Here is a 25,416-nt window from a genome sequence, read left to right on the forward strand (position 1 = left end):
CTACCGGGTGAATGACGAGCAGTTTGGGACCGACCTATGCACGATCGGACGTTCCATATTGAGTCTTACCAGATCTGACGGATTGCGGTTTTGTGGACGACGTGGCCCTATCCCTAGCCTGCTTTTAGCGCATGAATCGTATCTAGAGATAGAGATTTTCAGGCCCCAGTAAGCATTTAAGCATTTTGCTCGCTTCTCTTATAAGCCGTACTATTTCAATCAACGAACAATATTTCTCTTTCATAATAAATTAGTCAACGATACTTTCACCCATGGCTTATCAGCCAAGCGAACTTGTGCAGGTTTACAGCTAGCTACCCAGCCGTTTCTTTGATCCACATACTACAGATTTTTTTTTTTTACTTTTCAAGCACAACTTTGTATACAAGTTGCAAGTAAAACCATTGGCCAGTGCCCTTTGATGCTTTCAGAGAGCTTATTTCTTTTAGCCGACCTGAAAAATCCGTGGTTCAACCAGAGTCCCGGTTGGAGGAGCGCTCCCTGCCGGGTAATCCTATGTACAGCTCCGTCTCCACGTCCATGTCGTCATTGCTCGGTGGCGCCGGCAGGTTAAGTGGCCAAGGAGGGAGACAGCGGTTCAGGACTGGTGGCGCCTCCAGTGGAGGCTGGAGGTTGCGCTGCTGCAGCGACTAAGAACAGCAGGTTAACTTTTACAAAAAGCAAGCAACACATGACTTGTTTAGGTTATGTACACACATGATGGCTCTGAGATTGTCTTTCTTGCCCATATTATGTTAAGAATTTAATTTGCAGTTTGCGATGTTAAAGAAAAAACTCAACTCCTGAAAGTGGACTACCCAGCCATCATGTATGTACATAACCTAATGTCACATGCGTTCTCTAGCAGTTGTTCCTATCATTAAGAGTTTATTTCAGGAGTTGCGCATATCATTACGAGGGCATTTTCCAACACCAGAGTTGAGAAAAGGCCCCGAACTCTGCTGCGCAGCGGAAGCTCAACCAACACACTGTACATGCGTTCTCTGCAGCTTGCAATGCTGTTTGGGTACCAGACTACCAGGTGGTTCGTTTCATTTACCTTATCGCGCAATTCTTTGTTGTCTTTGAGCAGGGTCCGCTCCTGGAAGTGGTAGAAGTAAGAAACAGCAGAGGTCAGGGAATGGGTCACTGTAGAGTTTCAGGATACTCTGGGCCTATGCGCTATGTTACCTTCTCCTTCAGCTTGGCTATCTGCTGCTCCAGCAGTTGTGTCTGTCAAAACAAAAGTAGGATGCATATCAACTTGGGCGAACAACAGTATCTTTGTTATCGTCTATGCAGTAATTTCAGAGACTAGGGTTTATGTGGCAGGTCTAGCATTAACTAACCCTCTTTCCTCTGATGACGTGAAGACTCTTCGCCAGTTTAACCTCCAAATTGTGCAGTTCTTCAATGGAGCATTCTTCTAAATTTTCACCCAAGAACTTTCTGCAACTCATGTAAAGACAATGAATGGCTGGCCTTTTCGCTCCGAGGAATGTCATTAATCTTTAGTAAAATACATGATTACTTACCGTTTGGTCTTTTCAAGGGCTTCGAGTCTATTTGCCAAGCTTACGGCATCTGCTTTGACTTGCTGCACTTTCAGATGATTGAATGGTAAAAGATAAGTGCGCAATCAGATACATTCTGTCATGAGAGTAAGCCCCCAAATATTTACTGCAAGTTCCATTTTATATTGTGAACACTGGCCTAACCGCAAGAAGATTATTCTACCCATGTTTTGAAGTGATGCTGTATAACATTACTTTAATGCCTTGGAGGTAAAAGTATTCAGGTCAAAATATTGACCTTATTCCTTACTTTTCAATTAAGCGTGTCAGCACCTTCGTTGCGGTTTATATATATAAAAACTGTCATGTAAATTCACTTTCAGGTTTGCTGTATTTAAGTGAAGATGCAATAGTCAAAAGATGTGTTTAGTAGATACATCAGCCACATGAAAAGTAATAGAATCTGAAACAATGAGCAAATTAAGTATCTTCCGAATAAAAAACATCTCATTGATATAAAAACAAGAAAAATAGCCGTCAATCACTTCAGATATTCATATAAGTAGTAGTACTAACTCTATCTGTCATGATCAAAACCAGGTAGGTCATACATACTATACAGTGAGAACTTCACCCGTATATCTTGTTGAACAGTCTTGTTATTGACATTTTCCCTTGTGTACGTCCTATAGCGGTCAATTGTTTTCTGGAGGCTGCAGAATGAAGCAAACAGTAAGAAAATAATAATATTTCTTAAAAAAAGTTGGGCATAACATTAGTTGATCGCTGACATTATTCACATTATTCATCGACTTAGAATCTTATCATTGATAAAAAGTTAACCTTTCTGGCCAGAATTAGGAAAAAAAAGTACTTAATTGACATATTAGATACAAGGAACTTAGAAAGAACAAAAACCAAAATACGTGAGAATATGAGCCTTGGCTCAACTCTACTAAAACTATGTACTTGCATGCGAAAAATGATGCAAATATTATTACATCTGCGCATACTGGAGCTAAGCTGACAAGGAGAAAATAGTGTGCTAGCAATTTGGTTGAAGTTTAAGAAGAAATTATGCATGCTTTGAATAGGTTCTCAAAATTCACAACAAATTTATTTTTTGAAGCTTGTAGTAAACTGAAATTAAAATAATATTAGGCTATTTCAGATGAAAAAAACAAGAATACAATTAATGCTGTACACAAAAGAATGACCATTTCTTTTGTTGCACATCTACCCAAAGTCCAAACGCAGCTGATATGCAGTACTGCAGTCTGGAGATGATAATACCATTGTGCTATAAAAAGCTGTAGCTGATGCATGATTGAGATATGGCTGAGTTTCCCAGTTGGAGTTAGGGTAGGATCAGTAATAAGGAGTTCTTGTTGTTAGAAAGACTATTGACAGGAAAATATTTCTAATGATTCCAAATTAGTAATGCCACAGGTGATTAGAAACATACAATAGTGAAGGGTATGATGGCTCATAAAGCTGATCAAAGAATCCTTATATTCAAGAATAAGCTAAAATAACCTTAGTGATTTTTAGGGGGAGTAAAACTTCCTTAACCAATTTTCCAGGGGCTAGATCTGAGATGAAGAGTATCAAAAGGTTGCTATTCTAATCAAGGGATACCACAATACTGTTAGGATAGCAACCTTTACAGGGGCTTCATGTCTAGTCCACATGCATCCTCCTAAACCAATACTGTTAGGATACCACAATCCTATCATCTATAGTCTCATGTTCTCATCACTTCAGTGGAAATATTGCAATCACAGTCTAACACTGGATGTTAATTAGGAAGAAATGTGTAGATGCAACAGTGATCCAACCAAAAGAGAATTCACAAAAAAATGCAAAAACATTATGATCTGTAGTTTTTGGTGTTATTGACCTGCATCTTTAAAAGAAGGTTGGTGATGTAAGTTTTTCCGTAGGGAATCAACCAACATTGGCCTTAATTCGTGGTGATGATGCTATTTCAGAATCGGAAAAATCATCTTGTATAAATGTATTTTTTTTTTTGCTTAGTATAAATGTAATTGTGCTTATAAAGCCCATAAGCCACTCCATTGACTAAGCACCTATCTCCATATTTGTATGACCCACACAAGAGAAATCATTAAATAAAATCTATAGAGATTTCTATAATGTGGCAGTACAATTCAATCAATAGTGAGAACAGACAATAAAGAAAATTCAAAGAGTCTGTTTACAGTTTATAGCTAATGAAGAGAATAATCCCTGTTGGATGGGTGAGGACAACATTTAGGGTGAATCTATTGCACAAGGAAGAGGTTGACATTTTCAAGTTTAAGTAGGTAGTATACTTATATTCAGTATTCTTTTCGAAGGAGTCACAAAATAAAATGAGGGCAATGGACCATGTTGGTGCTAACTAACCTTCATCTTTGTCCATATATGCTAAGGTCAAAAAATAAAACAATTATCTTTATTTCCCCTTAAATAGTGAAGTTTATTTTAAGTGAACAGATGCGGTACTCCATTGGATCCGAGATATAACTAAGTCCATCTACCCTTCTCCCAAGTGCACCAATTATAGGTCCATGATAACTCTAATACACATATTTTCTTCATTCTTGCAAGTCTACCCCTAGTTAACTGCACACTAGTAAATACCCCAGATGATGTTTTCAGTCTAACAGCCTGTTCGCTGGTTGGTTTCTGGGCTGATAAGCCCGGCTAATGCTGGTTTGTTGTAAGAGTAAAACGCCGTATCATACCTGATAAGCCCTAGCTGAAACCAACAAGCGAACATACTGTAAATTGGATACGAAAACTCATACGATAATTTTTGTCATGGTTAGTCGGAGTTTCAAACACGGAGTGCCGAAAGCTTTAAATTGTCATGGCCCCGTTCGGCTTACCCCATATTCGGCTTGTTCGGCTTGTTTTTTTAGCCGGAACAGTGTTTTTCTCTCACAACAATTCAGCCAGAACAGTGTTTTTCAGCCAGTTTCAGCCAAGATTCAGCAAGCTGAACGAGGCCACTCGTAGGTGCAATACATTAGACGATAAAGGTGTGATCTGGAAGGGTGACTGCTAAAACATGAAAATAAGAACATCTTGTATTATCTGTTTCCTCAAATGTGCCAATCTACCCATCTACTCTGTGATCAAGAGGAGGAATCACGTGCACCTGCAGCAAGGATTTCGGGACTCCACCTGGTGATGGACCCCGGATGGTGTATATTCCACTGTTCAACCTACAGGATCCAATTTAAAGCCTCCTTCGGATTTTTCCGTAGTGGTATTTTTTATTCTAAAATCAATGTGCATGTCTTTTACAAGTATTCTATGCTTATGTGCACAAATTTAGGGGAAGGTTACTCTATAAGTTGGATGCTTTGAGACTAACATCTTTTCAAGCTTATCATATATGTAGTAGTCTCATTGTAAGAAAAATGGAGTCCCCGGAGTTAAGCATCATACTTTAAATATCCACCACCTATTGCAAGTGGTATAAATCAAATTGGTTTCCGCATGTGGTATTTCTAAACCGATATCATCATGTTGATTTCACTTTGGTATTTATATGCTTTCTCTATGCATTATATAGATTAAACTCCACAACAACAACATCAACAAAGCCTTTAAATCCCAAACAAGTTGGGGTAGGCTAGAGTTGAAACCCAGCAGAAGCAATTAAAGTTCAGGCGCGTGAAAAGCTATTTTCCAAGCACACCCATCTAAAGCTAAGTCTTTAGGTATATTCCATCCTTTTAGGTCTCCTTTTATTGCCTCTACCCAAGTCAACTTCAGTCTTCCTCTGCCTCTCTTCACGTTACTATCCTGGCTTAGGATTCCACTACGCACCGGTGCCTCTAGAGGTCTCCGTTGGACATGTCCAAACCATCTCAATCGGTGTTGGACAAGCCTTTCTTCAATTGGTGCTACCCCTAATCTATCACGTATATCATCATTCCGAACTCGATCCCTTCTTGTATGGCCGCAAATCCAACGCAACATACGCATTTCCGCGACACTTATCTGTTGAACATGTCGTCTTTTCATAGGCCAATATTCTGCACCATACAACATAGCAGGTCTAATCGCCGTCCTATAAAACTTGTCTTTTAGCTTCTGTGGTACCCTTTTGTCACATAGGACACCAGATGCTTGGCGCCACTTCATCCACCCTGCTTTGATTCTATAGCTAACATATTGATCAATATCTCCGTCTCTCTGTAGCATTGATCCTAAATATCGAAAGATATCCTTCCTAGGCACTACTTGACCTTCCAAACTAATTCTTCCTCCTCCCGAGTAGTAGTACCGAAGTCACATCTCATATACTCGGTTTTAGTTCTACTGAGTCTAAAACCTGTATTGTCCACCTCCTTCGCTTTCTAACCCTTCCATTTAGTCTCTTGAACGCATAATATATTTACACGCCTTCTAGTCGCGGTATCAACTAATTCTCTTAACTTACCTGTAAGCAACCCTACATTCCAACTACGCAAACGGATCCTAGTTGGTTCGACTAGCTTACTTACCCTTCGCGCCCGTCGACTCAGATACGAAGACCCTTACTCATTTTTCACTACACCCGGGCGCCGATGTAGCGCGCCACTAAGGATGCGACAACCCGATCCTTACTCACTTGACACCATGCCCAGATCGCGACACGGTGCGTCACGGGGGTGATGACCCGGCCCTTGCTCATTTAACACCATACCCGGTTTCGATATGGCGCGTCGCTAAGAGGGTTACGCCCCAACGGTTTTTTTGTTTCATCTCCAATAGATTAAACTCCCTTGAGCATTAATTTACCAATTATGCATAAACTACATTCTCCATCATATGCATGCATATATTTAGGGGAAGCTTAGTGTATGTAATGTGAGTCAAACTTTGTGACATATTCCACTCCACATACAAAGGATCACAAAGTCTGACTGTGGGGGTATGGCCCCCAAGACATGGGCTGCGCCCCCAGGGGTGGCCCGGCCCACAAGGTTAAGTCGTGCACGGTGCTGCTCGACATGCATCGCAAGACATTGTATAGTACCAAATATGCTACTTTACTTATAACCCTACCTCCTCCAGAATATATAAAGAGAGATAAGGGTTCCCTAGCAGAGAGGATCTATCAGATCGGATCTACATACAGATCAATACAATACAACAAAGACACAGAATGTAGGGTATTACGTCGATCAGACGGCCCGAACCTGTCTAAATCGCTGTCTCTGCGCCCTGTGTCACCATCCGGTGACTGATCACGCGCACCCCCACCGACAAATCTACCATCGCGGGATACCCCTCGATGGACAGCCGAGCATATTCTGTCGACAGTTGGCGCGCCAGGTAGGGGTGTGCGCTTGATCCAAGGCAAGCCAGATGGACCTCAAATCAACAGCGCGTTCTCGTCATCAATCTCGTGGAGATCCATGCCGGTCCACGACGACGATTCATCGCTGGCTACACCAGCCCTCGCGACAGCAGATCCGATCTCGGAACCACCTCCGAGGTCGTCTTTACCAACAACTCACCACTCGCCAGGTGCTCGCCGTCAACACCGACCAGACAACGCCATACGCCGCCGACCAGACGCTCCGTCCAAAGCTAAGTCACGCTTTAATATTCTTCTAAATATTCTCCGATCTTCGTATATCGCTATAATGTTTTTTCGAGCTGTTTTCTCCATATTTGCTCTCCAAACGATTTTCCGAACCCTCAAACAGTCCTATTGATGCTCGGACACCTCCAGACATGGCCCTGTCTCCGGCTCCTCCCTACACGTGCTACGGGCTCCACGCTCTGCGTTATCGGTGGTCGGCAGCGGCTCTTTGGTCACGCATGTTCCACCTACACGTGCACGGGCTCCGCGCTCGACGTTATGGACTATGGGCTAGCTAGGGCTGGAGACTCAGCTACACACTAACTGTTCAGGCGGTTTATATTAAACATAAACATATTTTCACTCCAACTGATCGCCGAACTGCATACGCTGTTTCATCACCATTGCTGATTTTTCTCCGAAGTTTATTTATTTGTACATCATGTACTACCCGTTCTATACGTTTGTATTGCAGGATCATCGTCCAAGTGATCGAACCACCTGGTTCTCGGACTTCTCCACCGATCAACTGGTCGGCCCGTTTAGTTTATGGACTCCGTCGCCGACCAGTTGATCGGACTGTTCGCCGGTCGTTTCTACTCAATGTTCACTTCGCCGCCGACCAATCGACCAGACTGTTTGTCGCTCGTGCTTCATCGCCAGCGACGCTGGTTACTCCTCGGCCCTCGGATTCTTCGTGCTCGAGGACTAAGTGGGCACACTTCACCGCACGGACGTCGTCAGCTACGTCGGTGCTCAAACCTCACCGCCTACGCCGGGCACTCCTCGGTGCTCGGACCTCGCCACCTACGCCAAGGACTCCTCGGTGCTCGGACATCGCCAGCGATGCTGGGGACTTCTCGCTCCTCGGTGCTCGGTCATCGCCGCCTACACCGGGGACTCCTCGCTCCTCGCTCCTCGGTGCTCGGTCATCGCCGCCGACGCCGGGGACTCCTCGCTCCTCGGTGCTCAGTCATCGCCGCCTACGCCGGGAACTCCTCGCTCCTCGCTCCTCGGTGCTCGGTCATCGCCGTCGACGCCGGGGACTCCTCGCTCCTCGGTGCTCGGTCATCGCCGCCTACGCCGGGGACTCCTCGCTCCTCGGTGCTCGGTCATCGCCGCCTACGCCGGGGACTCCTCGGTGCTCGGTCATCGCCAGCGACGCCGGAGACTCCTCGCTCCTCAGTTCTCGGTCATCGCTAGCTACACCGAGAACTCCCTGGTTGGTCGGACATCGCCGGCTACGCCGGGGACTCCTCGGTACTCGGATCTTGTTACGTCTCGTCGGTGTGCTATCAAGCTGTTCCATGCTATTCGGATCAGGGTGCCGATCTTGGACAGCACGTCTTAGGTCTTGATACACACATGTCGGACGACGTCGGCAAGCTTTCAGACTTCTTTTTCTTTGACCCTGCTACAAGATTCATTCTTCATCTCCAGCAGGCTCGGGGACTAAGTGGGCACACTTCACCTTGCGGTGAATGTGCTTGTTCTCATCTCGATGCTACGCCCGGGGACTGGCTGCCTGCTCGGTTGGTCTTCCACTTTCTGACTCTGGCACCACGTGACTACGTCACCTACTGTCAGGCTCGAGGACTAGCTGTGGGGGTATGGCCCCCAAGACATGGGTTGCACCCCCAGGGGTGGCCTGGCCCACAAGGTTAAGGCGTGCACGACGCTGCTCGACATGCATCGCAAGACATTATATAGTACCAAATAGGTTATTTTACTTGTAACCCTACCTCCTCCAGAGTATATAAGGAGAGGTAGGGGTCCCCTAGCAGAGAGGATCTATCAGATCGGATCTACATACAGATCAATACAATACATCAAAGACACAGGACGTAGGGTATTACGTTGATCAGACAGCCCGAACCTGTCTAAATCGTTGTCTCTACGTCTTGTGTCACCATCCGGTTCCTGATCACGCGCACCCCCACCGACAAATCTACCATCGCAGGATATCCCTCAGTGGACTACCGAGCATATTTTGTCGACACTGACCCTCCCTTGTGCCACTAATGTCTTCATTTTCGGTGTTTGATTACAAAAAGGAAGAATTTGTAGGACCAAAAGCAAGCCCGATCATAATAATTTACAAGTGGTAATGGTAATAATTTACAAGTGGTAATGGTCCGAGAAAGGAAGGATAATGGATTATAGAGTTAGAGGAAGGCTTAAATACATAATGCCACATAGGAACATTTGCAAGGGCAAGATAAATTTCCAAAGATGTTTCCATGTGATATCTTTTAGTATCATATAACCTTGTCATTTGCATTGTATCCTAGCAAGTAAATAGTTGTTAAATTTTAACATTTTTATTATTTGCTTGTTTTGGTCGTATTGTCATTAATCACCAAAAATTGGGAGATTGTAAGGAAAATGGACTCTAGAACCATTTACTTTGGATTTTAGTGTTTGATGACCAACCCAACCAAATTGGACTAATGAATTTGCAAGTAATTGTTTTGTAGTTCAATAGGGTACAAGACGTGACTTGGATGAAGACGACATAATGATCCCACGATCAACACAAAAAACAAGACCCTAGAAGTACAAGAAAAGACCCAAGATATCAAGCATAGTCCAAGCACGAAGATAGAAACCAAGCCAGACGCAAGATCGCGAAGAAACGAGCTCGACAGATGTGACCGGACGCGGCCCTATTTGTGACCGAATGCGTTCGATCAGTTCCTCCGCAATAGCAGGTGTCAGCAGCAGCGACCGGACGCAGATGTATAAAAGTGACCGGACGCGACGATGGCACTGTTCATTATCTCGGCAACACATTCAGCACTGACCAGATGCTAGCGAATAATCGACCGGACGCAGAACTGCAGCGTCCGATCGAGTCTAGAGAGGTTCCAGAGCGGCGCCAGCGCGACCGGACACGTCTGGTCGACAGTGACCGGACTCAGCACCGAGTCCAATCAACGTGCTAGCTTCAACGGTCAGGTTGACCGGACGCGTCCGGTCAGGACGAAAGCAACGTCCAGTCAGTAACAGAAAGCTAGGTTTTCGTCCCCAGCGGCTACTTTATCGGTGGGGCTTATAAATAGACCCCCAACCGGCCATTTGAGATGTGGAGAGCTGAAGAAACTTACCAAGGGTGTTGATACACCATTTTAGTGATCTCTATTTGCATAGTGCTTAGTGATTCATTAGGTGATTAGTGTAGGTTCTTGACGAAGTGCTTCGGTTGATTAGACCACCGCATATGCGCTTGGTCTAGGTTCAGGCCTAGTGTTTAGTAAGGTTTGCACACCTCTTACCACTCGGTGTTCGCACGCACCATTGTTGTACATCGGAAGGGCTTTGCGACATTACACCAATCGCGTTTGTGGTGTGGCCGCCACCGTGTACTGAAGGGAACAAAGCCCGTGGCGGTTTGACCGGAAGCTTGATAGTGAAGACGGCGGAGAGCATCCGGGAAAGGCTTGCCGAAAGGCACGTCGGAGATCCACTTGCGTGTGGGGAAAGCCCGAGACTATCCATAGAGTTATCCGACCGAGAGCTTGGCCCTTGCGAAGGGCTCCAATAAGGACTAGGGGGAAGTTTACGCGCTTTTCGATATCTCAGTAAAAATACCGGAGTCGTCAACAGGAGTTTGCATATCTCTATCTTACTATTTAGCTTCCGCATTTATATTGTTTGCATAACTCCTTTTGCGGTAGAGATAGCAACATACTAGCAAAACCGTAGTTGCATATTTAGATAGTTTATCTCTTTGTATAGGTTTTGCTAAGGTTAGAAAAAGAGGCCTTAGTGTAGAGTTAGAGTTTTAAGTTGCCTAATTCACCCCCCTCTTATGCGTCACGGTCCCTTTCATATTTGATTAACGCTAACTTACTTACACTAAAAATGGCGTACCCAGTGCAGAGTGCTCCCGCTCTGTGCGGGATCTAGAACTTACTTACACTAATACACTAATTTTTAGGTGTTTTCCAACATATGAAAATAAAGCTACTATTTTTTAAATTTGAATTTAGCTATTTAATAATTGAATTTTATATAGACTATTTATTTGCCTTTTTCTTTCCAATTCGTTTGGAGATCAACTATTAGTTTTTTGTAGTTTATTCAAATTTTGGCTTCACTGATTGCGTTTTACATGAACTCTTAATTTAGGTACCTTTTGCTTTCCAACTCAAATGGAAATCAAATTGCTAATTTTCCTAAATTTATTGTTTTGAATTCGCTATTTATTAATTTTATTAGACATGGACTCGTTGCTTTAATATATGCTATTAGATCATTATAAAATCAAACGGTGTAGGCACTTTTATTTTTGAGTTATGTAGAAATTTCAAAGAACTCTCCATGAATGTGATGGTTTCTTTTAACACTTGTAATTAGATAGTAATAGATATATAATAACTTGTAAGCAAAATCAACATAAAGGTCGAGTGCAAATTTTGGGGGCTAGCTATAATAATGATTCTTCACCTCATGGTATGGGTTTCGTCAAGCAAAATTCACTAGGCTACAATCTGAAAAACTACAGTGTGACAAGAGCAGAACCAAATCCCTGGTAAGGAAAATAGATGTCATTATCACATGCTTCATTCAAGCAAAACTTGGCAGTAGTCTGTTTTTATTTCGAGAGATAATTGGACATACCTACAACTAAAATATATGGATTACTGTTTTCAAATTTAGGTATCGTCTCAACAAAAGCTCCAAACTGTGATGTATATAAGATAGTTGACCTAGTGCCTGTTTAGTTCTCAAAATTTTGCAAAATTTTTCAAGATTCCCCGTCACATCGAATCTTTAGACGCATGCATGAAGCATTAAATATGAATAAAAAATAAAACTAATTACACAGTTTAGACGAAATTCACGAGACGAATCTTTTAAGCCTAATTGGACTATGATTGGACACTAATTACCAAATAACAACAAAAGTGCTACAGTACCATTTCCCAAAAAAATTCGCCAACTAAACAAGGCCCTAATGAGTAAACTGGCAACCTACACGACATAAATGACTCCAGTTCTCTAATAACTTCATAAGTCTTACACTACAGTTATAGACAAATTTTCAGAAGAACAAGATCATTAATAGTCAAGGATAAGGGTGAACTGAATGAGGGCTCAACTAAACATTACATGGCCTGGAAAAATTCATATTAAACGTATAACACTTGATGATTTCTGTAAGCTCTCCTAATCAACCAGTACTGATAAATGAAACCTCATAACCGAGGTGTATCATCTCAAGAACTAACCAAAGTAAATCGGATTCACTGCAATCTCAGTAGTAACATGTTCAGAATGCGTATAATACTGTTTATTGTTGGAGAAAACCAAAGTGAATAAAGGGGATGGCTCCAGCACAGTAAAAAAATCATCTTGGAAGAATGTACGAATGGGAATACACACCATGTACAGTTTATGATTGCTAACAATAAGTACTCATATTAGCTTATATATTATTATGGCCATGTTCGCTTGTCTTATAATCCATACTTTTCAGCTTTTTTTTTTAGTCGAAACAGTGTTTTCAGTCGGAACAGTGTTTTTCTCTCACAACAAATCAGCCGGAACAATGTTTCGGCTTGTTTTTTCAGCGAAGCGAACGGGACCATATCATCAAACAATGGACTCTCAAAGGCTGAACCAATTCGAAAGATTTGTGTAAATATGGGCATGGAATGATGTACGACAAGGAGAATTGGTTGCATGCATAAACTTGGTTGAAAAAACTATTCATCAAAATATGTTGTAGATTATTAATTTAAGCATCTACCAAGCATATATATATTGGATATAAAACCGTTAAGATAATAACCAAAAAGCCTATGTTAATAAGGGTCAATATAGAGTGATATACGATGATTTTATATACATATAAAGGCATTAAGAAGTCAAGTCAGTTTAAAACTTTAAACCTAACCTACCCAACGGAAGATTAAGATGGAATAGTCACGGTAAAACAGGAGAAACAAACTGAAACTAAAGCTCACCAGAGAAGCTACTCAGGTCACCAGACCTATTTGTCATAAAATCGAAGATAGAAATCTTGCTGAAACTACAATATCGCATGTACTATATTTCTTAACCTTTGGACGAAACAAAAGCACGCAACCAATAAACCAAAGAATTAATACTGTAGCGAACGTCACAGCTAAATGACCGGTGAGGCCCAAGCCATCATATCATACCTCGTCCGGAACTGACGTGATTGGAGAACACAAGCAATAAAAGTCATCGGCACCACCACTGTATACATACCAAGAAAAGATTGTTTCCAAAATACTCCTACAAACCAAGAAAAAAGTGCCTTTGGCTGGCCGGAGGAACAAGGCAAGCCTTATGTTTCTCCGTTTCTAGTTGCCATGAGCAGCTATCCTCCACGCAGTACTGGGCACGCCTGCCTCTTTTTCCACTCACTCTTCCTCCTATTGGCCGCGCATTAATTCAGGACTTTGGCATTGCATTGGGTTGCCCCCATGTACGATGTTGTCATCGATTTAATTGTTTTCCCTGCCGGTCCTGCTGTTTTCAGCCAGTCCGCCAGGTATCAAATGGGAGGAGACATGAAAACAGGGATGGACATGGGTGTGTCTGGGGAGAGCGAAAGGAACAGTAGCAGCGAAGGGGCAGGAGGAAGGAAGAAAGAACGCTTGATGTGCATCGAAGCCGCACAGATATTTTTTGGTGGAGGGTGGAGCAGGCACTACAGGAGTTCGCGACTTCCAATAATAGCAAGGCCCCGTTCGGTTGTAGGGAAATGATTCCCAGCCGCACAGATCTTTCACAAATTTGAATAAGCACGGAAGATTTTCGGGCCAGGAACGGCCGGTTCCAAGAGAACCGAACGGGGCCCAAGCGTGGTGCGGCGAGAAATGCCCAAGCGTTTGAGCAAGACGAACCCAACCGCAGGAAAACCCAGTTCAACCAAATCCCAGAAAAATCAAGTCAAATTCACCACCGACAGTTTGAAATCGAAGGAGCAACTGCTGCAGCCTGCGGGGCGCAACGAGCTAGACAACGGATGGAACGCGCGGGACACGTATTCAGATTCGTCGGTGGGCCGGGAGAAGCATGCAGGCCGGAGGAAGGATGGCAAGAGGAGGACGCACCTGGCGGCGCTGGCGAACTCGTAGAGCTTGCCGCGCGGGGAGAAGACGATGAGCCCGACCTCAGCATCGCAGAGCACGGAGAGCTCGAAGGCCTTCTTGAGCAGCCCGTTGCGGCGCTTGGAGAAGGTCACCTGCCGGCTTGTCGCGTTCTCTATCCGCTTCAGCTCCGTCTTCCCCCGCACCATCGTGGCCGGCCGATCCCTTCGCGGCTTCCCGAAACGGAAGCGTCCGACCCCAATCCAGGGACGCTGCACGAACAAGCTGCACCGAACGCAAACCAGCCAACCAACAGCAGCAACTGTGAGGTAAGGTGACAAATTTTAAAAAACGAGAGGATCAGAAGCCACGGGACTGAGACAAAACTAGGCAGATCTGAGAGGGGAGGGCGCTCACCAAAAATAGCAAAGCGAAGGAGGCAAGCAGGCGGTGGTGAACTGGTGGGCTCGGCTGGCGCCCGCCGCGCGGCCGGCCTCCGCTTTCCTTTCTGGTGCTTGCCCGCCCGTGCACGCGTGTGTACTGTACACACGCGCGGTGGGGGTGGGGGTGGATTTTTATAGTGGCGGGGGCGGGGAAACTGCGTGACCCGGACGGAGGAGGAGCCGAGGAGGTGGACTTGGCGCGTGTTTACTTCGGCGAATTTGGGAATTTTGGCTTTTTATTTGGTAATTAGTATTTAATTATAGATTAATTAGCTTAAAATATTTGTCTCGTGATTTTCAATTAAACTGTGTAATTAGTTTTTTTGTTTATATTTAATGTTCCATGCACGTATCGTAAGATTCGATGTGATAGGTACTGCAGCACTTTTACGTGAATTTGGGGTTGGAACTAAACACGCGGCAGTGGTGTTTAGTTGGCGAAATTTTTGACGAAATGATACTGTAGCACTTTCGTTGTTATTTGGTAATTAGTATCCAATCATAGTCTAATTATGCTTAAAAGATTCGTCTTGTGAATTTCGTCTAAACTGTGTAATTAGTTTAATTTTTTATTTATATTTAATGCTTCATGCATGCGTCAAAGATTCGATGTGACGGAGAATCTTGAAAAATTTTGCAAAATGAAGTGCAACTAAACAGGCCCTTGGTGGCGGTGGAGGCCGACGCTTGCCCGTTTTGTGGGGTTTTTACATTTTTATCATTATAAAGATTGGCGCTCATCTGATTATCATCCTTAGAATGACACTTACATTTTTACCAGATGAAAGAAGATTGAGTTTCTGTTTTACCATATTTACGCATGTGGCAAGCCACGGCCCTCCAACACGCTGGCGCCCAGTCAGCAGGCGAAGGTAAAATGTCATCCCTGCCCCTGCCCATTTTGTTCATTATGCCGCATCCCTCCCGTTCATTTCTTCCCTCGCTCATTTCGTCCGCATCCCACCCGCCGCAGCCGACGCGTTCTTCCCCCGCGCCGCCGCCACTTCTTGCTCCCCTCCCACCGTCCCTGCGCCACGGTGACCGCATCTGGTGAGCGGGACCCCTGGTGAGCGCATTGAAGGTATGTGGCCTTTCTCCCCCTTTGCACTCAGGTCCCGTGTCCATTAGGGTTTAGGGTTAGGGTTCATGGACGCTGACTTTGTCTTCCTCGGTTGATTCTTTCGTAGGCTTGTGATGTAGTGGTAGAGGTGGTGTCAACCCGTGTCACAATGGCTAGCAGCAGTGATTGCCAGTCGCAGAGGGTGGAGTCGTCCAGTGCTAGTAGGGCGTTGAGGAGGCAGGAACGAGGCCGGAGCTCCGTGCACACGCATGCTGCGGCGTATCTGGTCGGTAAAGAAACTGGGCTTCCTTTGATTCAATGTCCGGATTGTCATCTGGCCCATGTGATCGAGCTTCGCGTCAAGCAGGACACTCCCAACAAGGGCCGGAGCTTTTTCAAGTGCCCCAGGAATGGGGTCAGTTTTGTTGTGTCTCCATCTCTCGTGCTTTCTTTGTTTAAAATCTAGAGTTTAACAGTCATAAAATGGTGTTTGCAGAATCCAAAATTGTGTGGATTCTACAGATTCCAGAAGGAGTACCTAGATGAGCTGATTGATAAGAAGATCGTCATTATCAACTGTAAGGAGGTCGAGGAACTGGAAGAAGGATCAGAGGGCAGTGAATATGCTAACCATGAGGAGAATGACCTTGAGAAGAAGATGGAGAACCTGATGTGGAAAATGATCTGTTTCATTGTTGTTGCAATTGTTTTGTTTGGAATTGTTGTTAGATCAGTTGTAATGACTTGATTTGTAGCAATGTGTTTGAAAATGAATTGAACATGATGTATGAACCATTTGCAATGAAACTTTGAACTGTATTGTCCAGATAACCTTGTGCTATTTGATTCATTTGAGAACTGTGTTGTCTAGATAACCTTGTGATGTTTGATTCGTTTGTGTGTGTGTGAGCACTATGCAACCTGCAATCCTTGCCCTTGCACAACTAGGCCGGCAGAGCCCTGTGCTATATCATTGCCAGATATAGATGATGCTGAACTTTTGAACAGGCATAGATACGCCTACTAAAAGTCATATGCTGTACATGTGCAACAAATCATACTATGCTTGGCTAAACCCAATCACTGCAGACATGCACAGCATGAAAAGCAAGATTGATGCCAATAGATCCTCATATGCATGTACAACCATATAGGGTAGAGCACAGCCCTCCACCAAATACAAGAGGAGGATCTTATTATGAAGCAGACACTATGAAGCTAGAGAAAGACCAGCAAGACCACAACCAATGATAACCAAATCAAGGCCGTTAGACAGGTAGCAAATTCTAGGCATACATATAGAGTTTAGCGCCCATTACATATAACAAGTTCATCTTGGGACATTACATGTTGTTTTTGTTCCCATCATTACATAATATTGTTTTTGCAAAATAATGAAAGTTCATGATCTTGGCAAAACAAGACCAGTCAGGCTCCTGTCTTTCTCTTTCCTGCTCTTGTCTTGTGCGGTGTCTTCTTCACCTTAGTTGCCAACTGCTTTTTCCTAGGAGTCATCTTCCTAGCTGGCTGCACTTCAACCTCCAGTGCATCTTCAGCAAATAAGGACCTATGGAAAATAAAGTATGATTAATGATTGATTTATTACACAGGTAATCCATTATCAATTACCATGCTGTCATAGGAAGAAGAGCAATACCTCCTAGCTATTGTGGTCTAAATAGCTGTCTCTAGGAGCTCAACTTCTAAAGGCATCACCTCCATCACTTGTTCATGTGCTTCTTTCCTTGCTGCTGCTTGGGCTACTTCTGCTTCTTCCCTTGCTGCTGATTGGGCTGCTTCCCTTGCTGCTGCTACCTTTAGCTCTAGTTCTAGAGCCTCCCTCTTAGCCTTTGCTACTACCTCCCTTGCAATAGTTGCTCTGGTCCTTGGAGTTGGTGCTTCCTCAGTAGTGGTACCTTTTTTGGCTTTTTTTCTCCCAACCTTGACTGTGGTCTTCTTTGCTCTCTTCCAGCAATAATGATAGGATCAGTTTCATATTGTAATGTAGCAAATAAAGAAGAATTGAGAAGGTACCTTTTCTTGGTGCCAGTGAGTGGACATTTCTAGCTACCACCCCTATGACCATACTCTATGCAGTTAGGACACCTCACTTGCCTTGTTGCCTTGCCACCTGTCTCCTTTGCAGACTTGATCCTATTTTTCCTCAGTCTTCCTACTTCTCTCTTCTTCTAGCATGGAGGGTGCAGTTTGAACCCTTTGTCTACCTCAGGCCACTGGTTCCTATCAGTGATATTAGGAATGATACCCTCATATGCTACTTGAAACTTCTGAACTGAATAATACTGATCCACAAATTTGGCCATGTCTGGTTGCCTGGTGCTGGTAATCACAGCCAAGGCATGGGGACATGGTTGATCAGTTATCTGCCACTATCTACATGTGCAAACTTTGTCAACTAGGTACACAACATGCCTTCTCACTTCTTCATCCTTGTAGATCTTTGTAACCTCAGCCTGATTTGGGTGCCCCTTGTAAATGGTCAGGTGGCCAAGTCCCTTGGATGCTGCATTTAGTTGATGGATGATCCTAGGCAATATACCTGGTGGGAGGGCCCTTGAAATCTTCCTCCTCTTGGCAAACAAGACCATTATCTTCTCTCTGATTGCATCTGCCATGCAATGCACAGGAAGGTCTTTGTGCTCTTTGATCCAAGAATTCTATGATTCTACTAAATTATTGTTGATATAGTCACATTTGATGTGTTCTGAGAATTTACTTCTAGCCCACAGAAAAGGATGATGCTCTGTCAGCCATTTCTACACATCTAGACTAGCTTGGAAGACTTTATCAAAAAAGTACTTGAATTTGTGTGGTGAGTAAGCTCAAGCTGCAGGCCACATGTTTTTGCCATACACATCACCAGTGTAGTATTTCTTCATGTTCTCCATTAAGTGCCTGAAACATTCTCTCATCTCTGCTTGTGGAAATACTAGTCTAACAGCTGACTCCAACCCCTTACATGCATCAGTGCAGATAGCTAACTTATCCATGGGTCCAATGGCCTTCCTAAGTTGCTCCATAAACCAGACCTAGTTTTCCTTTGTCTCTGAGTCAAACAATCCAAAGGCCAGAGGAAACATCCAATTGTGGCCATCTAAAGCTAAGGCTGCAGGCATGTGGCCATTCCACATCCCATTAAGTGCAGTGGAATCTACACTTATGCAAGGCCTGCAGCCATTCAAGAATCCATCTATATTAGCCCTGAATGCATAGAAGAATCTGCTAAACCTAATTTTCCCATCCTTAGGATCAGTGACAGTGGCTATCTCTACAACACTTCCAGGTGATCTCAGCTCTATCTCAGCCTTAAACCTAAACAAATAATCGAAAGAATCATTCCATTTACCAAATAACTTATCTGATGCCCTCTGCCTCCCATTGTACACTGTCTGGTAGGGGATGTCAATCTTGTACTTGTAATGCGGCTCTTCTTTGAGTTCTTTAGCCCCCATTTGTGAGTTCCTCTTGAGGTAGGGGATTGCTCTCTCAGCCACCCAAGCTATAGATGCTATCCTGCTGACAACCCTTTGTGTAGATGCACAGTTATGGACCCCCTGATTGATTTGAATCTACATAATAAAAACAAAAGGACATGTGAGGACAACAAAAAAGCAACATTCAATAAACACAGAAAAAGATTGTATTCAACAATCAAAAAAAATTGTACCCTAACACTGCCATCATGTTGGGTTCTAGCTCTAAGAATCCATGGGCAGCCTAGAGCAGCACAATTAGCTCTGAACCTTTCTTTGTCTGAATACTCAGTCTCATACTCAAACTCCTTAATTATAGCATGCTGCCTAACAGCTAGCCTAAACTTAGCCATGCTGGGATAGCATGTGCCAACACTCATATCAGGATTGTCCCTGTCCTATTCATGCATTGGTTCTACATCAACTGTATCATCAACATTAATAGCTGCTTCATTCATATCTGCCTGCATCTCTGCTGGCATAGCTAGAATGGGCACCTCTTCTCAAGATCCTTCTGCTGTTGTCTCTGACTCCATGAACCCCATGGCCTCATAAACCTTGTCCTCATCAGCAACCTCTTTTACTAAACCATCATCATCAGGCTGTCCTATTATTGTTAGAGTAGTCCAGTCAACTACTATAGGTAAATCAGTAGGTGTTTCTTCTGGGGAACTGTAGGTATCACCACAACCTTCAGCATCATCATGCACAACACGTGAGCCACCAGTTGGCCCACTTGTGACATCAGAGAAACATCTACCTTTAGAAGCACCAGAGCTGACATTTGCATTAGAACCATCCTTCCTCACAACATCCATTACAATAATAGCCAATCTCTCATCCCATCTGTCCTTAATCATCTATTAGAAATGCTCATCCCTCCTAATCTTCCACTCAGACTCAGTATCTTGGTCAACAACCCACACTGCAAGTGTTTGAGTTGGCCCCTAGATTATCTTTGTGGCTAAATCCTCATAGAATTGAGCTGTAGAATACTGACAGTTCCTATCCAACCATAAGCCATGATGTTGCTCTACCATTTCAACTAGCCCATACTCACCATCAACCATGAATTTAGCAACCTTAATAACTAGTCTAAATGCATTGCCAGGATCGATCCTGGCATCATGGTAAACAATGAAAGAAATGAGGAGTTAGACAGTACCCAACTCCCCCAATTCTGCCTACACTGCTAGGTTGATTAAGCACTTACCAAGGAGGGCAATCACTGCTGCTAGCCATTGTGACACGGGTTGACACCACCTCTCCCACTACATCACAAGCCTATGAAAGAATCAACCGAGGAAGACAAAGTCAGCGTCCATGAACCATAACCCTAAACCCTAATGGACACGAGACCTTGGTGCAAAGGGGGAGTAAGGCCACATACCTTCAATGCGCTCAGCAGGGGTCCCGCTCACCAGATGCGATCACCATGGCGTAGGGATGGTGGGAGGGGAGCAGGAGGCGGCGGCGTGGGGGAAGAACGCGTCGTCGGCGGCGGGTGGGATGGGGACGAAATATGCGAGGGAAGAAATGAACGGGAGGGATGCGGCGTAATGAACAAAATGGGTAGGGGCAGGAATGACATTTTACCTTCGCCTGCTGACTGGGCGCCAGCGTGTCGGAGGGCCGTGGCTTGCCACATGCGCAAATGTGGTAAAATAGAAACCCAATCTTCTTTCATCTGGTAAAAATGTAAGTGCCATTCTAAGGATGATAATCGGATGAGCGCCAATCTTTATAATGGTAAAAATGTAAAAGCCCGCCCGTTTCGTGATGGACGATGGGGTGAGGCGACCGCTAGGCGAGGGTAAAAAAAGAGGACGGGACTAGGGGAGAGAGACAAATAAAGAAGGCGATTGCACGAGCGGTTTACCTTCCTTGTAAAATCGATCGGGGCCTGGCCGTAGGGCGCGAGCGCAAGCGCGGTCACCATCGGTGCGCGGAAACTGAGGGCGTGTTTGATTCCATGGTTGAGGCCGACTCGGCCTGTAGGCCTGTCCTAGGGCCTGTCTAAAATGGTGCAAGGCCCATCGTTTGGTTACATGTAAAGATTGTATTTGATAGGATGTATAGATAGATATGGTCACCTTGCATCTGGAATACGGTAGCGTTACCTCCCCTCTCTTGTTGATATTTCATCGAGCAGTTGGTAGGCGACGGCAAGGGACACAAGCCGAACCAACACGTCGGCGGCGTTGGGCCCGCGGCGTGGAGGCGGCTTGCTCCCGCATCGCCTCGAAGTCGAAGAGGCCGTGTGAGTTGAAGGAGAGCACGGGATCGCCCGACCCAACGCGGTGGACGGTAAGCTAGAACGGATCGTGCTTAATGACGATGTCAAGGTCGGAGGAGAGCGCGACGGTGGATACGCCGCCGGTGGTCCTGTGCTCACGAAGGTGGAGCGTGCGGGCCTCTAGGTCAGGGAGGAAGACATCGGGGACATGGAACCGGTGGTGCGGCGGAGTGGTGGTGGAGTAGTCCTCATCGATTTGGAGCCGCAACACGTGCGGCGGTAGCGCGGAGAGGCGGAGCACGAGGGGCCGTGGGCGGGATGGGTAGGAGAGCTTGGTAGAGATCGATGGAGCCATCGGGAGAGACGGCGAGGGAGTCGGCGACGAGGGAGAGCATCGCGTCGAGCGAGTGCGGGGCACGTCGAGGTGAGAGGTGAGAGGTCAGGAGGTAACCTGCTCGCTCACCGCTGGTTCCATCTCGCTCCACCAGGCCGAGCCATGAAAAAAATGAACCTCCACTTTGTTTCCTAGGAGCCACCCATTTAGATGCTTTGAGCAGCATGCGAGCCGGTTTGGGGAGTTGACCAAAGCACACCAAACACAGCACTTGCAGCACAGGGGTGCAGCCGGGCTGCTGGGCCGCCTTATCAAACACGCTTTGAGTGGTCCTGTGTTCGACTCCCCATAAAAAAGAATATTTTAGATTTAACGGCACGGTGCTTTTCAATGGTAGGTGACGTTCTCCTCGACAACAAGGCGCATGTGGTAACTTCGTCAATCTCGATGATTTATCGGCTCAGTCTTCGAAGATGCTTGTAAGAGTAGGGTTTACGTACGTGCGTTCATAAGATGAGTGTGTGTGCGTTGTACTGTATAATTGAAAAAATTTCTCAAACAAACATCTTGTTCGCTTGGTCGTATTTGGTTTATAAGCCATGGCTTATCAGCTAACGAACAGTATTTTTCTTTCACACCAAATCAGTCAATAGTATTTTCAGCCATTGCTTATAAGTCAACCAAGCCCAAACAAACGGGACGAAAGATCGCTTTTTAGTTGTGGTACATACATGCAAATTACAATTGTCATACTGTTATTTCAGCCCCGTTTTGCTTCGGTTTGAACTCACGAGCATGAAAAAAAAGGCGAAAAAGTCAACCAACTCCAGCCGTGGTTCCTTCTCCGTTGCCGTCACTCCTCTCCACGTCACTTAACTCCCAGCGACCTGGACGCGCATAGCCGCGAGGAAAACAACACACTGAAATGCCGGGACCAATGTCATCCTCTATAGTAGTAGTACTCTACAAAAAGTCCAGATTTTTTTTTTAGAAAATGCAAAAAGTCCAGATGCGTGAGAGCTTCCAGCCTTCCGCAGCAAGTTGGACTGTTGGGCCCTGCGACGGGTGCCAATCCCAAAATGCCGGGCCCGCGGGCGCGTACGATGGTGGGGAGGCGGTCGGTCTTCTGGGCCCGGCACGTTGTACGGACGAGGCCTCTCGAGAGCGACACGTTGACGGGAAGGGCGCGCCTCGCCCTCGCCGCCCGTGCCACTCGCTGGGTGGGGTGATAGGGACTCCGAGCCGTTTCACGTGCCAGCACGGTACCAGGGAGTGGCACCTACGCAATAAAAGAATTGCTATAATTGGTACGTACTCTTGTGTCTCGGGAGCTGCTAATTAAAAGGCATTTCCTTTTGTTGTAAAAAAAAGGCATTTCCTTTTTTTCTCGAAAAGTTTGAATAGAAATGTGGGTGTCTATTTCTGTTTTAGACAGGACGTTGTTGTCTATTTCAACCAGCAGCAGCAAGGAGAGAGACAGAGAGGAGGCTATTGGTCTATGGTTGCAGTAGAAGCCGTTCACTACGTAAAAAAAAGGGGGTTTGTTTAGTGGAAAATGGCTTGGTGGAGATAAACTTGGTCCACAGTTAAGATCGCGTATTGAGCACGCAAGCTTTTTATTGGACAAACTGTTGGTGTACGTTTTATTTTTATGGCGTGTATATATAGAGAGGAAGAGTGTATTCGGTAGCCAGTTATAAAATAAGTTATTTTATAACCACCTCCACTTATGATAATTTTATATACTAATTTACGATAATATCAATATATATTTACGGTAGTTATGGGTTACTATAACACATGTGGATATTTACCATAACGTTATAGTAAACCATTTAGTAAGGAGTTACTATAATTTCGTAAATTAACATAGTAATTATCGTAACTCAAAACGGTTACAGAATAAATTATTTTATAGCCAGCTACATAGTAATAATTATATATATATATAGAACTACTGTTCTGCAGATATTTATATTTATATTTATATAAACATAGCCTAAACATTAAAGGATTTATGTATGTACTGTACACCGTATTTGAAAGGCCCTGAACGGTGAGCTGTCAGTGGAGAGACAAGTCTCATCCGTTTGATCAGCTGCGGAGCCAGAAATTTTTAAGGAGCCTAAGAGACTTTTAGTGTATAAAAATAAAAATGTTTATCTAAAAACTACAATATTTATATATTTTCTCCCGTCCATTTTATCTGGCGCATACGCATATCAAGATTCAAACTTCAAAACTTTGACCAACAATTAGGCTAATAATTTTTAACTATTATAATACAAATTTTTTATGATTAGATTGATAAGGAATTATACCATCCAATGATTATAAGTTTATAAGTGTCGGTGCAGAAAGTGACCAACAAGTAAATATTTGTAGTTTTGCCGTACGTTGTGATCGGAGGTGGCCTAGCACTCAATGACACAGGGTTTATACTGGTTCAGGCAACATGCCCTACGTACAGTTTGAGTCGGTCGGTGACTTTATTCTTGAGCCCAGGTGCTCGAAGTTTACAGTGGGGTTACAAACGAGAAGGAGAAAGATGTGGTGCACGAGAGGTCCGGTTGGCTCCGGTCGGAAGGGCCGGGAGCGACAGGAGCTCCTCTATGCGCTAAGTGTTTAAGCGTGCGTTTGAGGTCCGAACCTGACGGTTCTGTGGTTGTACGCTAGTTAACTTGGTTGATCTAATGAATCTAGAATGACTTGTGTGAACTTGAATCTACTTAGTCTCTTGGAAGAGAGCGCATCCCCTTTTATAGATAAAGGGAATGGCCTTATAAGTGAGAGGGAGATAGTTCGTATGCTTCTAAGTCTTGGTGCTCACGTCGGCGGGTACAGGAGGATGGTAGGCGCCCACAACACTGTTGGATGTCGGTTGTATGTGGGAGGTTATGTCGTCTTATTACGGGTATGGTAGATGTCGGCACCTGTATATATTGTTGATGTCCAGAGGCATGTGAGGAGTTTCACCATGTTCATTTGGTACGGTAAATCCCGGCACCCGCAACACTATCGATGCTCAGAGGCATGTGGGAGCCTTATCGTATGGGAGTTAACGGCGCCCACAATACTGTAGAGAAAAATATCGATGCCTATAATACTGTTTGTGTCAGGGTGGTTACAGAGTACTGTTCCTATAGGTGATAGGGTACGATCCCTGGTATCCTGGTTTGACTTGAGCGCCTTGCCATGCTTTCTCTGTTTGCTCCCTATACCCTTTCGGGCGGGTGTCCCCGGTCGGTTGGTCCCAGTCGGCTCTGGTTGCGCCAGTCGAAGAAGAGCAGTGAGCAGGGTCTTTGTATACCCCGATCGGAGGCGTGGGGTCGGAGTTAGAGTTAGTGCTTTGCCAAGCCTTCCGGTCGAGGAGACCGCCCGGAGGCGCTGGAGACCGAAGTGAGCGCTCCGGTCGAAGAGGTGCACCGAAGTTGACAAGCGGGTGCTGTTCCTCCTCGGCCTGACCTTCCGATCAGTGTCTAGACCTCCCTTCTAGCCTGTTGTTTTAGACACTTGGGTCGGCCCATGAGTGGCGCGCTGTCTGCTTGGGCCAAGCCTTTGCGGGTAAGCCGGTCCGCGAGGGACCTCGGATTTATGAACCCGACAGGAGCGTCCGAGCCCCCGGGCGATTCAGGCGGAATCATCTAGGGGTTTTTGTCTTGACGGTGGGTGCGCGCG

At 44.9% G+C, this 25,416-nt stretch overlaps 1 protein-coding gene and 1 pseudogene across 3 annotated transcripts; both read right to left on the minus strand.

The window, feature by feature from the left end:
• Positions 1–213: 213 nt before the first annotated feature.
• On the minus strand, positions 214–14,747 carry LOC136540765 (MADS-box transcription factor 56-like). Of its 3 annotated transcripts, none has more exons than XM_066532798.1 (8): positions 14,589–14,747; positions 14,196–14,456; positions 2,149–2,227; positions 1,536–1,597; positions 1,350–1,449; positions 1,192–1,233; positions 1,061–1,102; positions 214–638 (listed from the first exon to the last, which is right to left on the minus strand). In XM_066532798.1, the coding sequence occupies exons 2-8, from the start codon at positions 14,378–14,380 to the stop codon at positions 471–473; spliced, it is 678 nt and encodes a 225-aa protein (XP_066388895.1). In that variant the 5' UTR covers positions 14,381–14,456; positions 14,589–14,747; the 3' UTR covers positions 214–470. The 3 variants fall into 3 exon arrangements, with proteins under 3 accessions (XP_066388895.1, XP_066388879.1, XP_066388887.1); XM_066532782.1 differs by having other exon boundaries at positions 214–641; XM_066532790.1 differs by having other exon boundaries at positions 214–641; positions 14,196–14,493; positions 14,589–14,723.
• Positions 14,748–17,348: 2,601 nt separating this feature from the next.
• LOC136462940 (uncharacterized) lies at positions 17,349–18,789 on the minus strand (annotated as a pseudogene).
• Positions 18,790–25,416: the final 6,627 nt, after the last annotated feature.

The sequence above is a fragment of the Miscanthus floridulus genome, chromosome 1, assembly GCF_019320115.1.
Source record: "Miscanthus floridulus cultivar M001 chromosome 1, ASM1932011v1, whole genome shotgun sequence".
Classification (NCBI taxonomy): domain Eukaryota; kingdom Viridiplantae; phylum Streptophyta; class Magnoliopsida; order Poales; family Poaceae; genus Miscanthus; species Miscanthus floridulus.

Bases quoted from the DNA above. Each gene is read 5' to 3' on its own strand.
- LOC136540765 (XM_066532782.1), bottom strand. From the start codon at position 14,380: ATGGTGCGGGGGAAGACGGAGCTGAAGCGGATAGAGAACGCGACAAGC. The intron at 1,450-1,535 runs GTAAGTAATCAT...CATGAGTTGCAG, and splicing joins GCCCTTGAAAAGACCAAACG to AAAGTTCTTGGGTGAAAATT. The intron at 1,234-1,349 runs GTTAGTTAATGC...TTGTTTTGACAG, and splicing joins ACGTCATCAGAGGAAAGAGG to ACACAACTGCTGGAGCAGCA.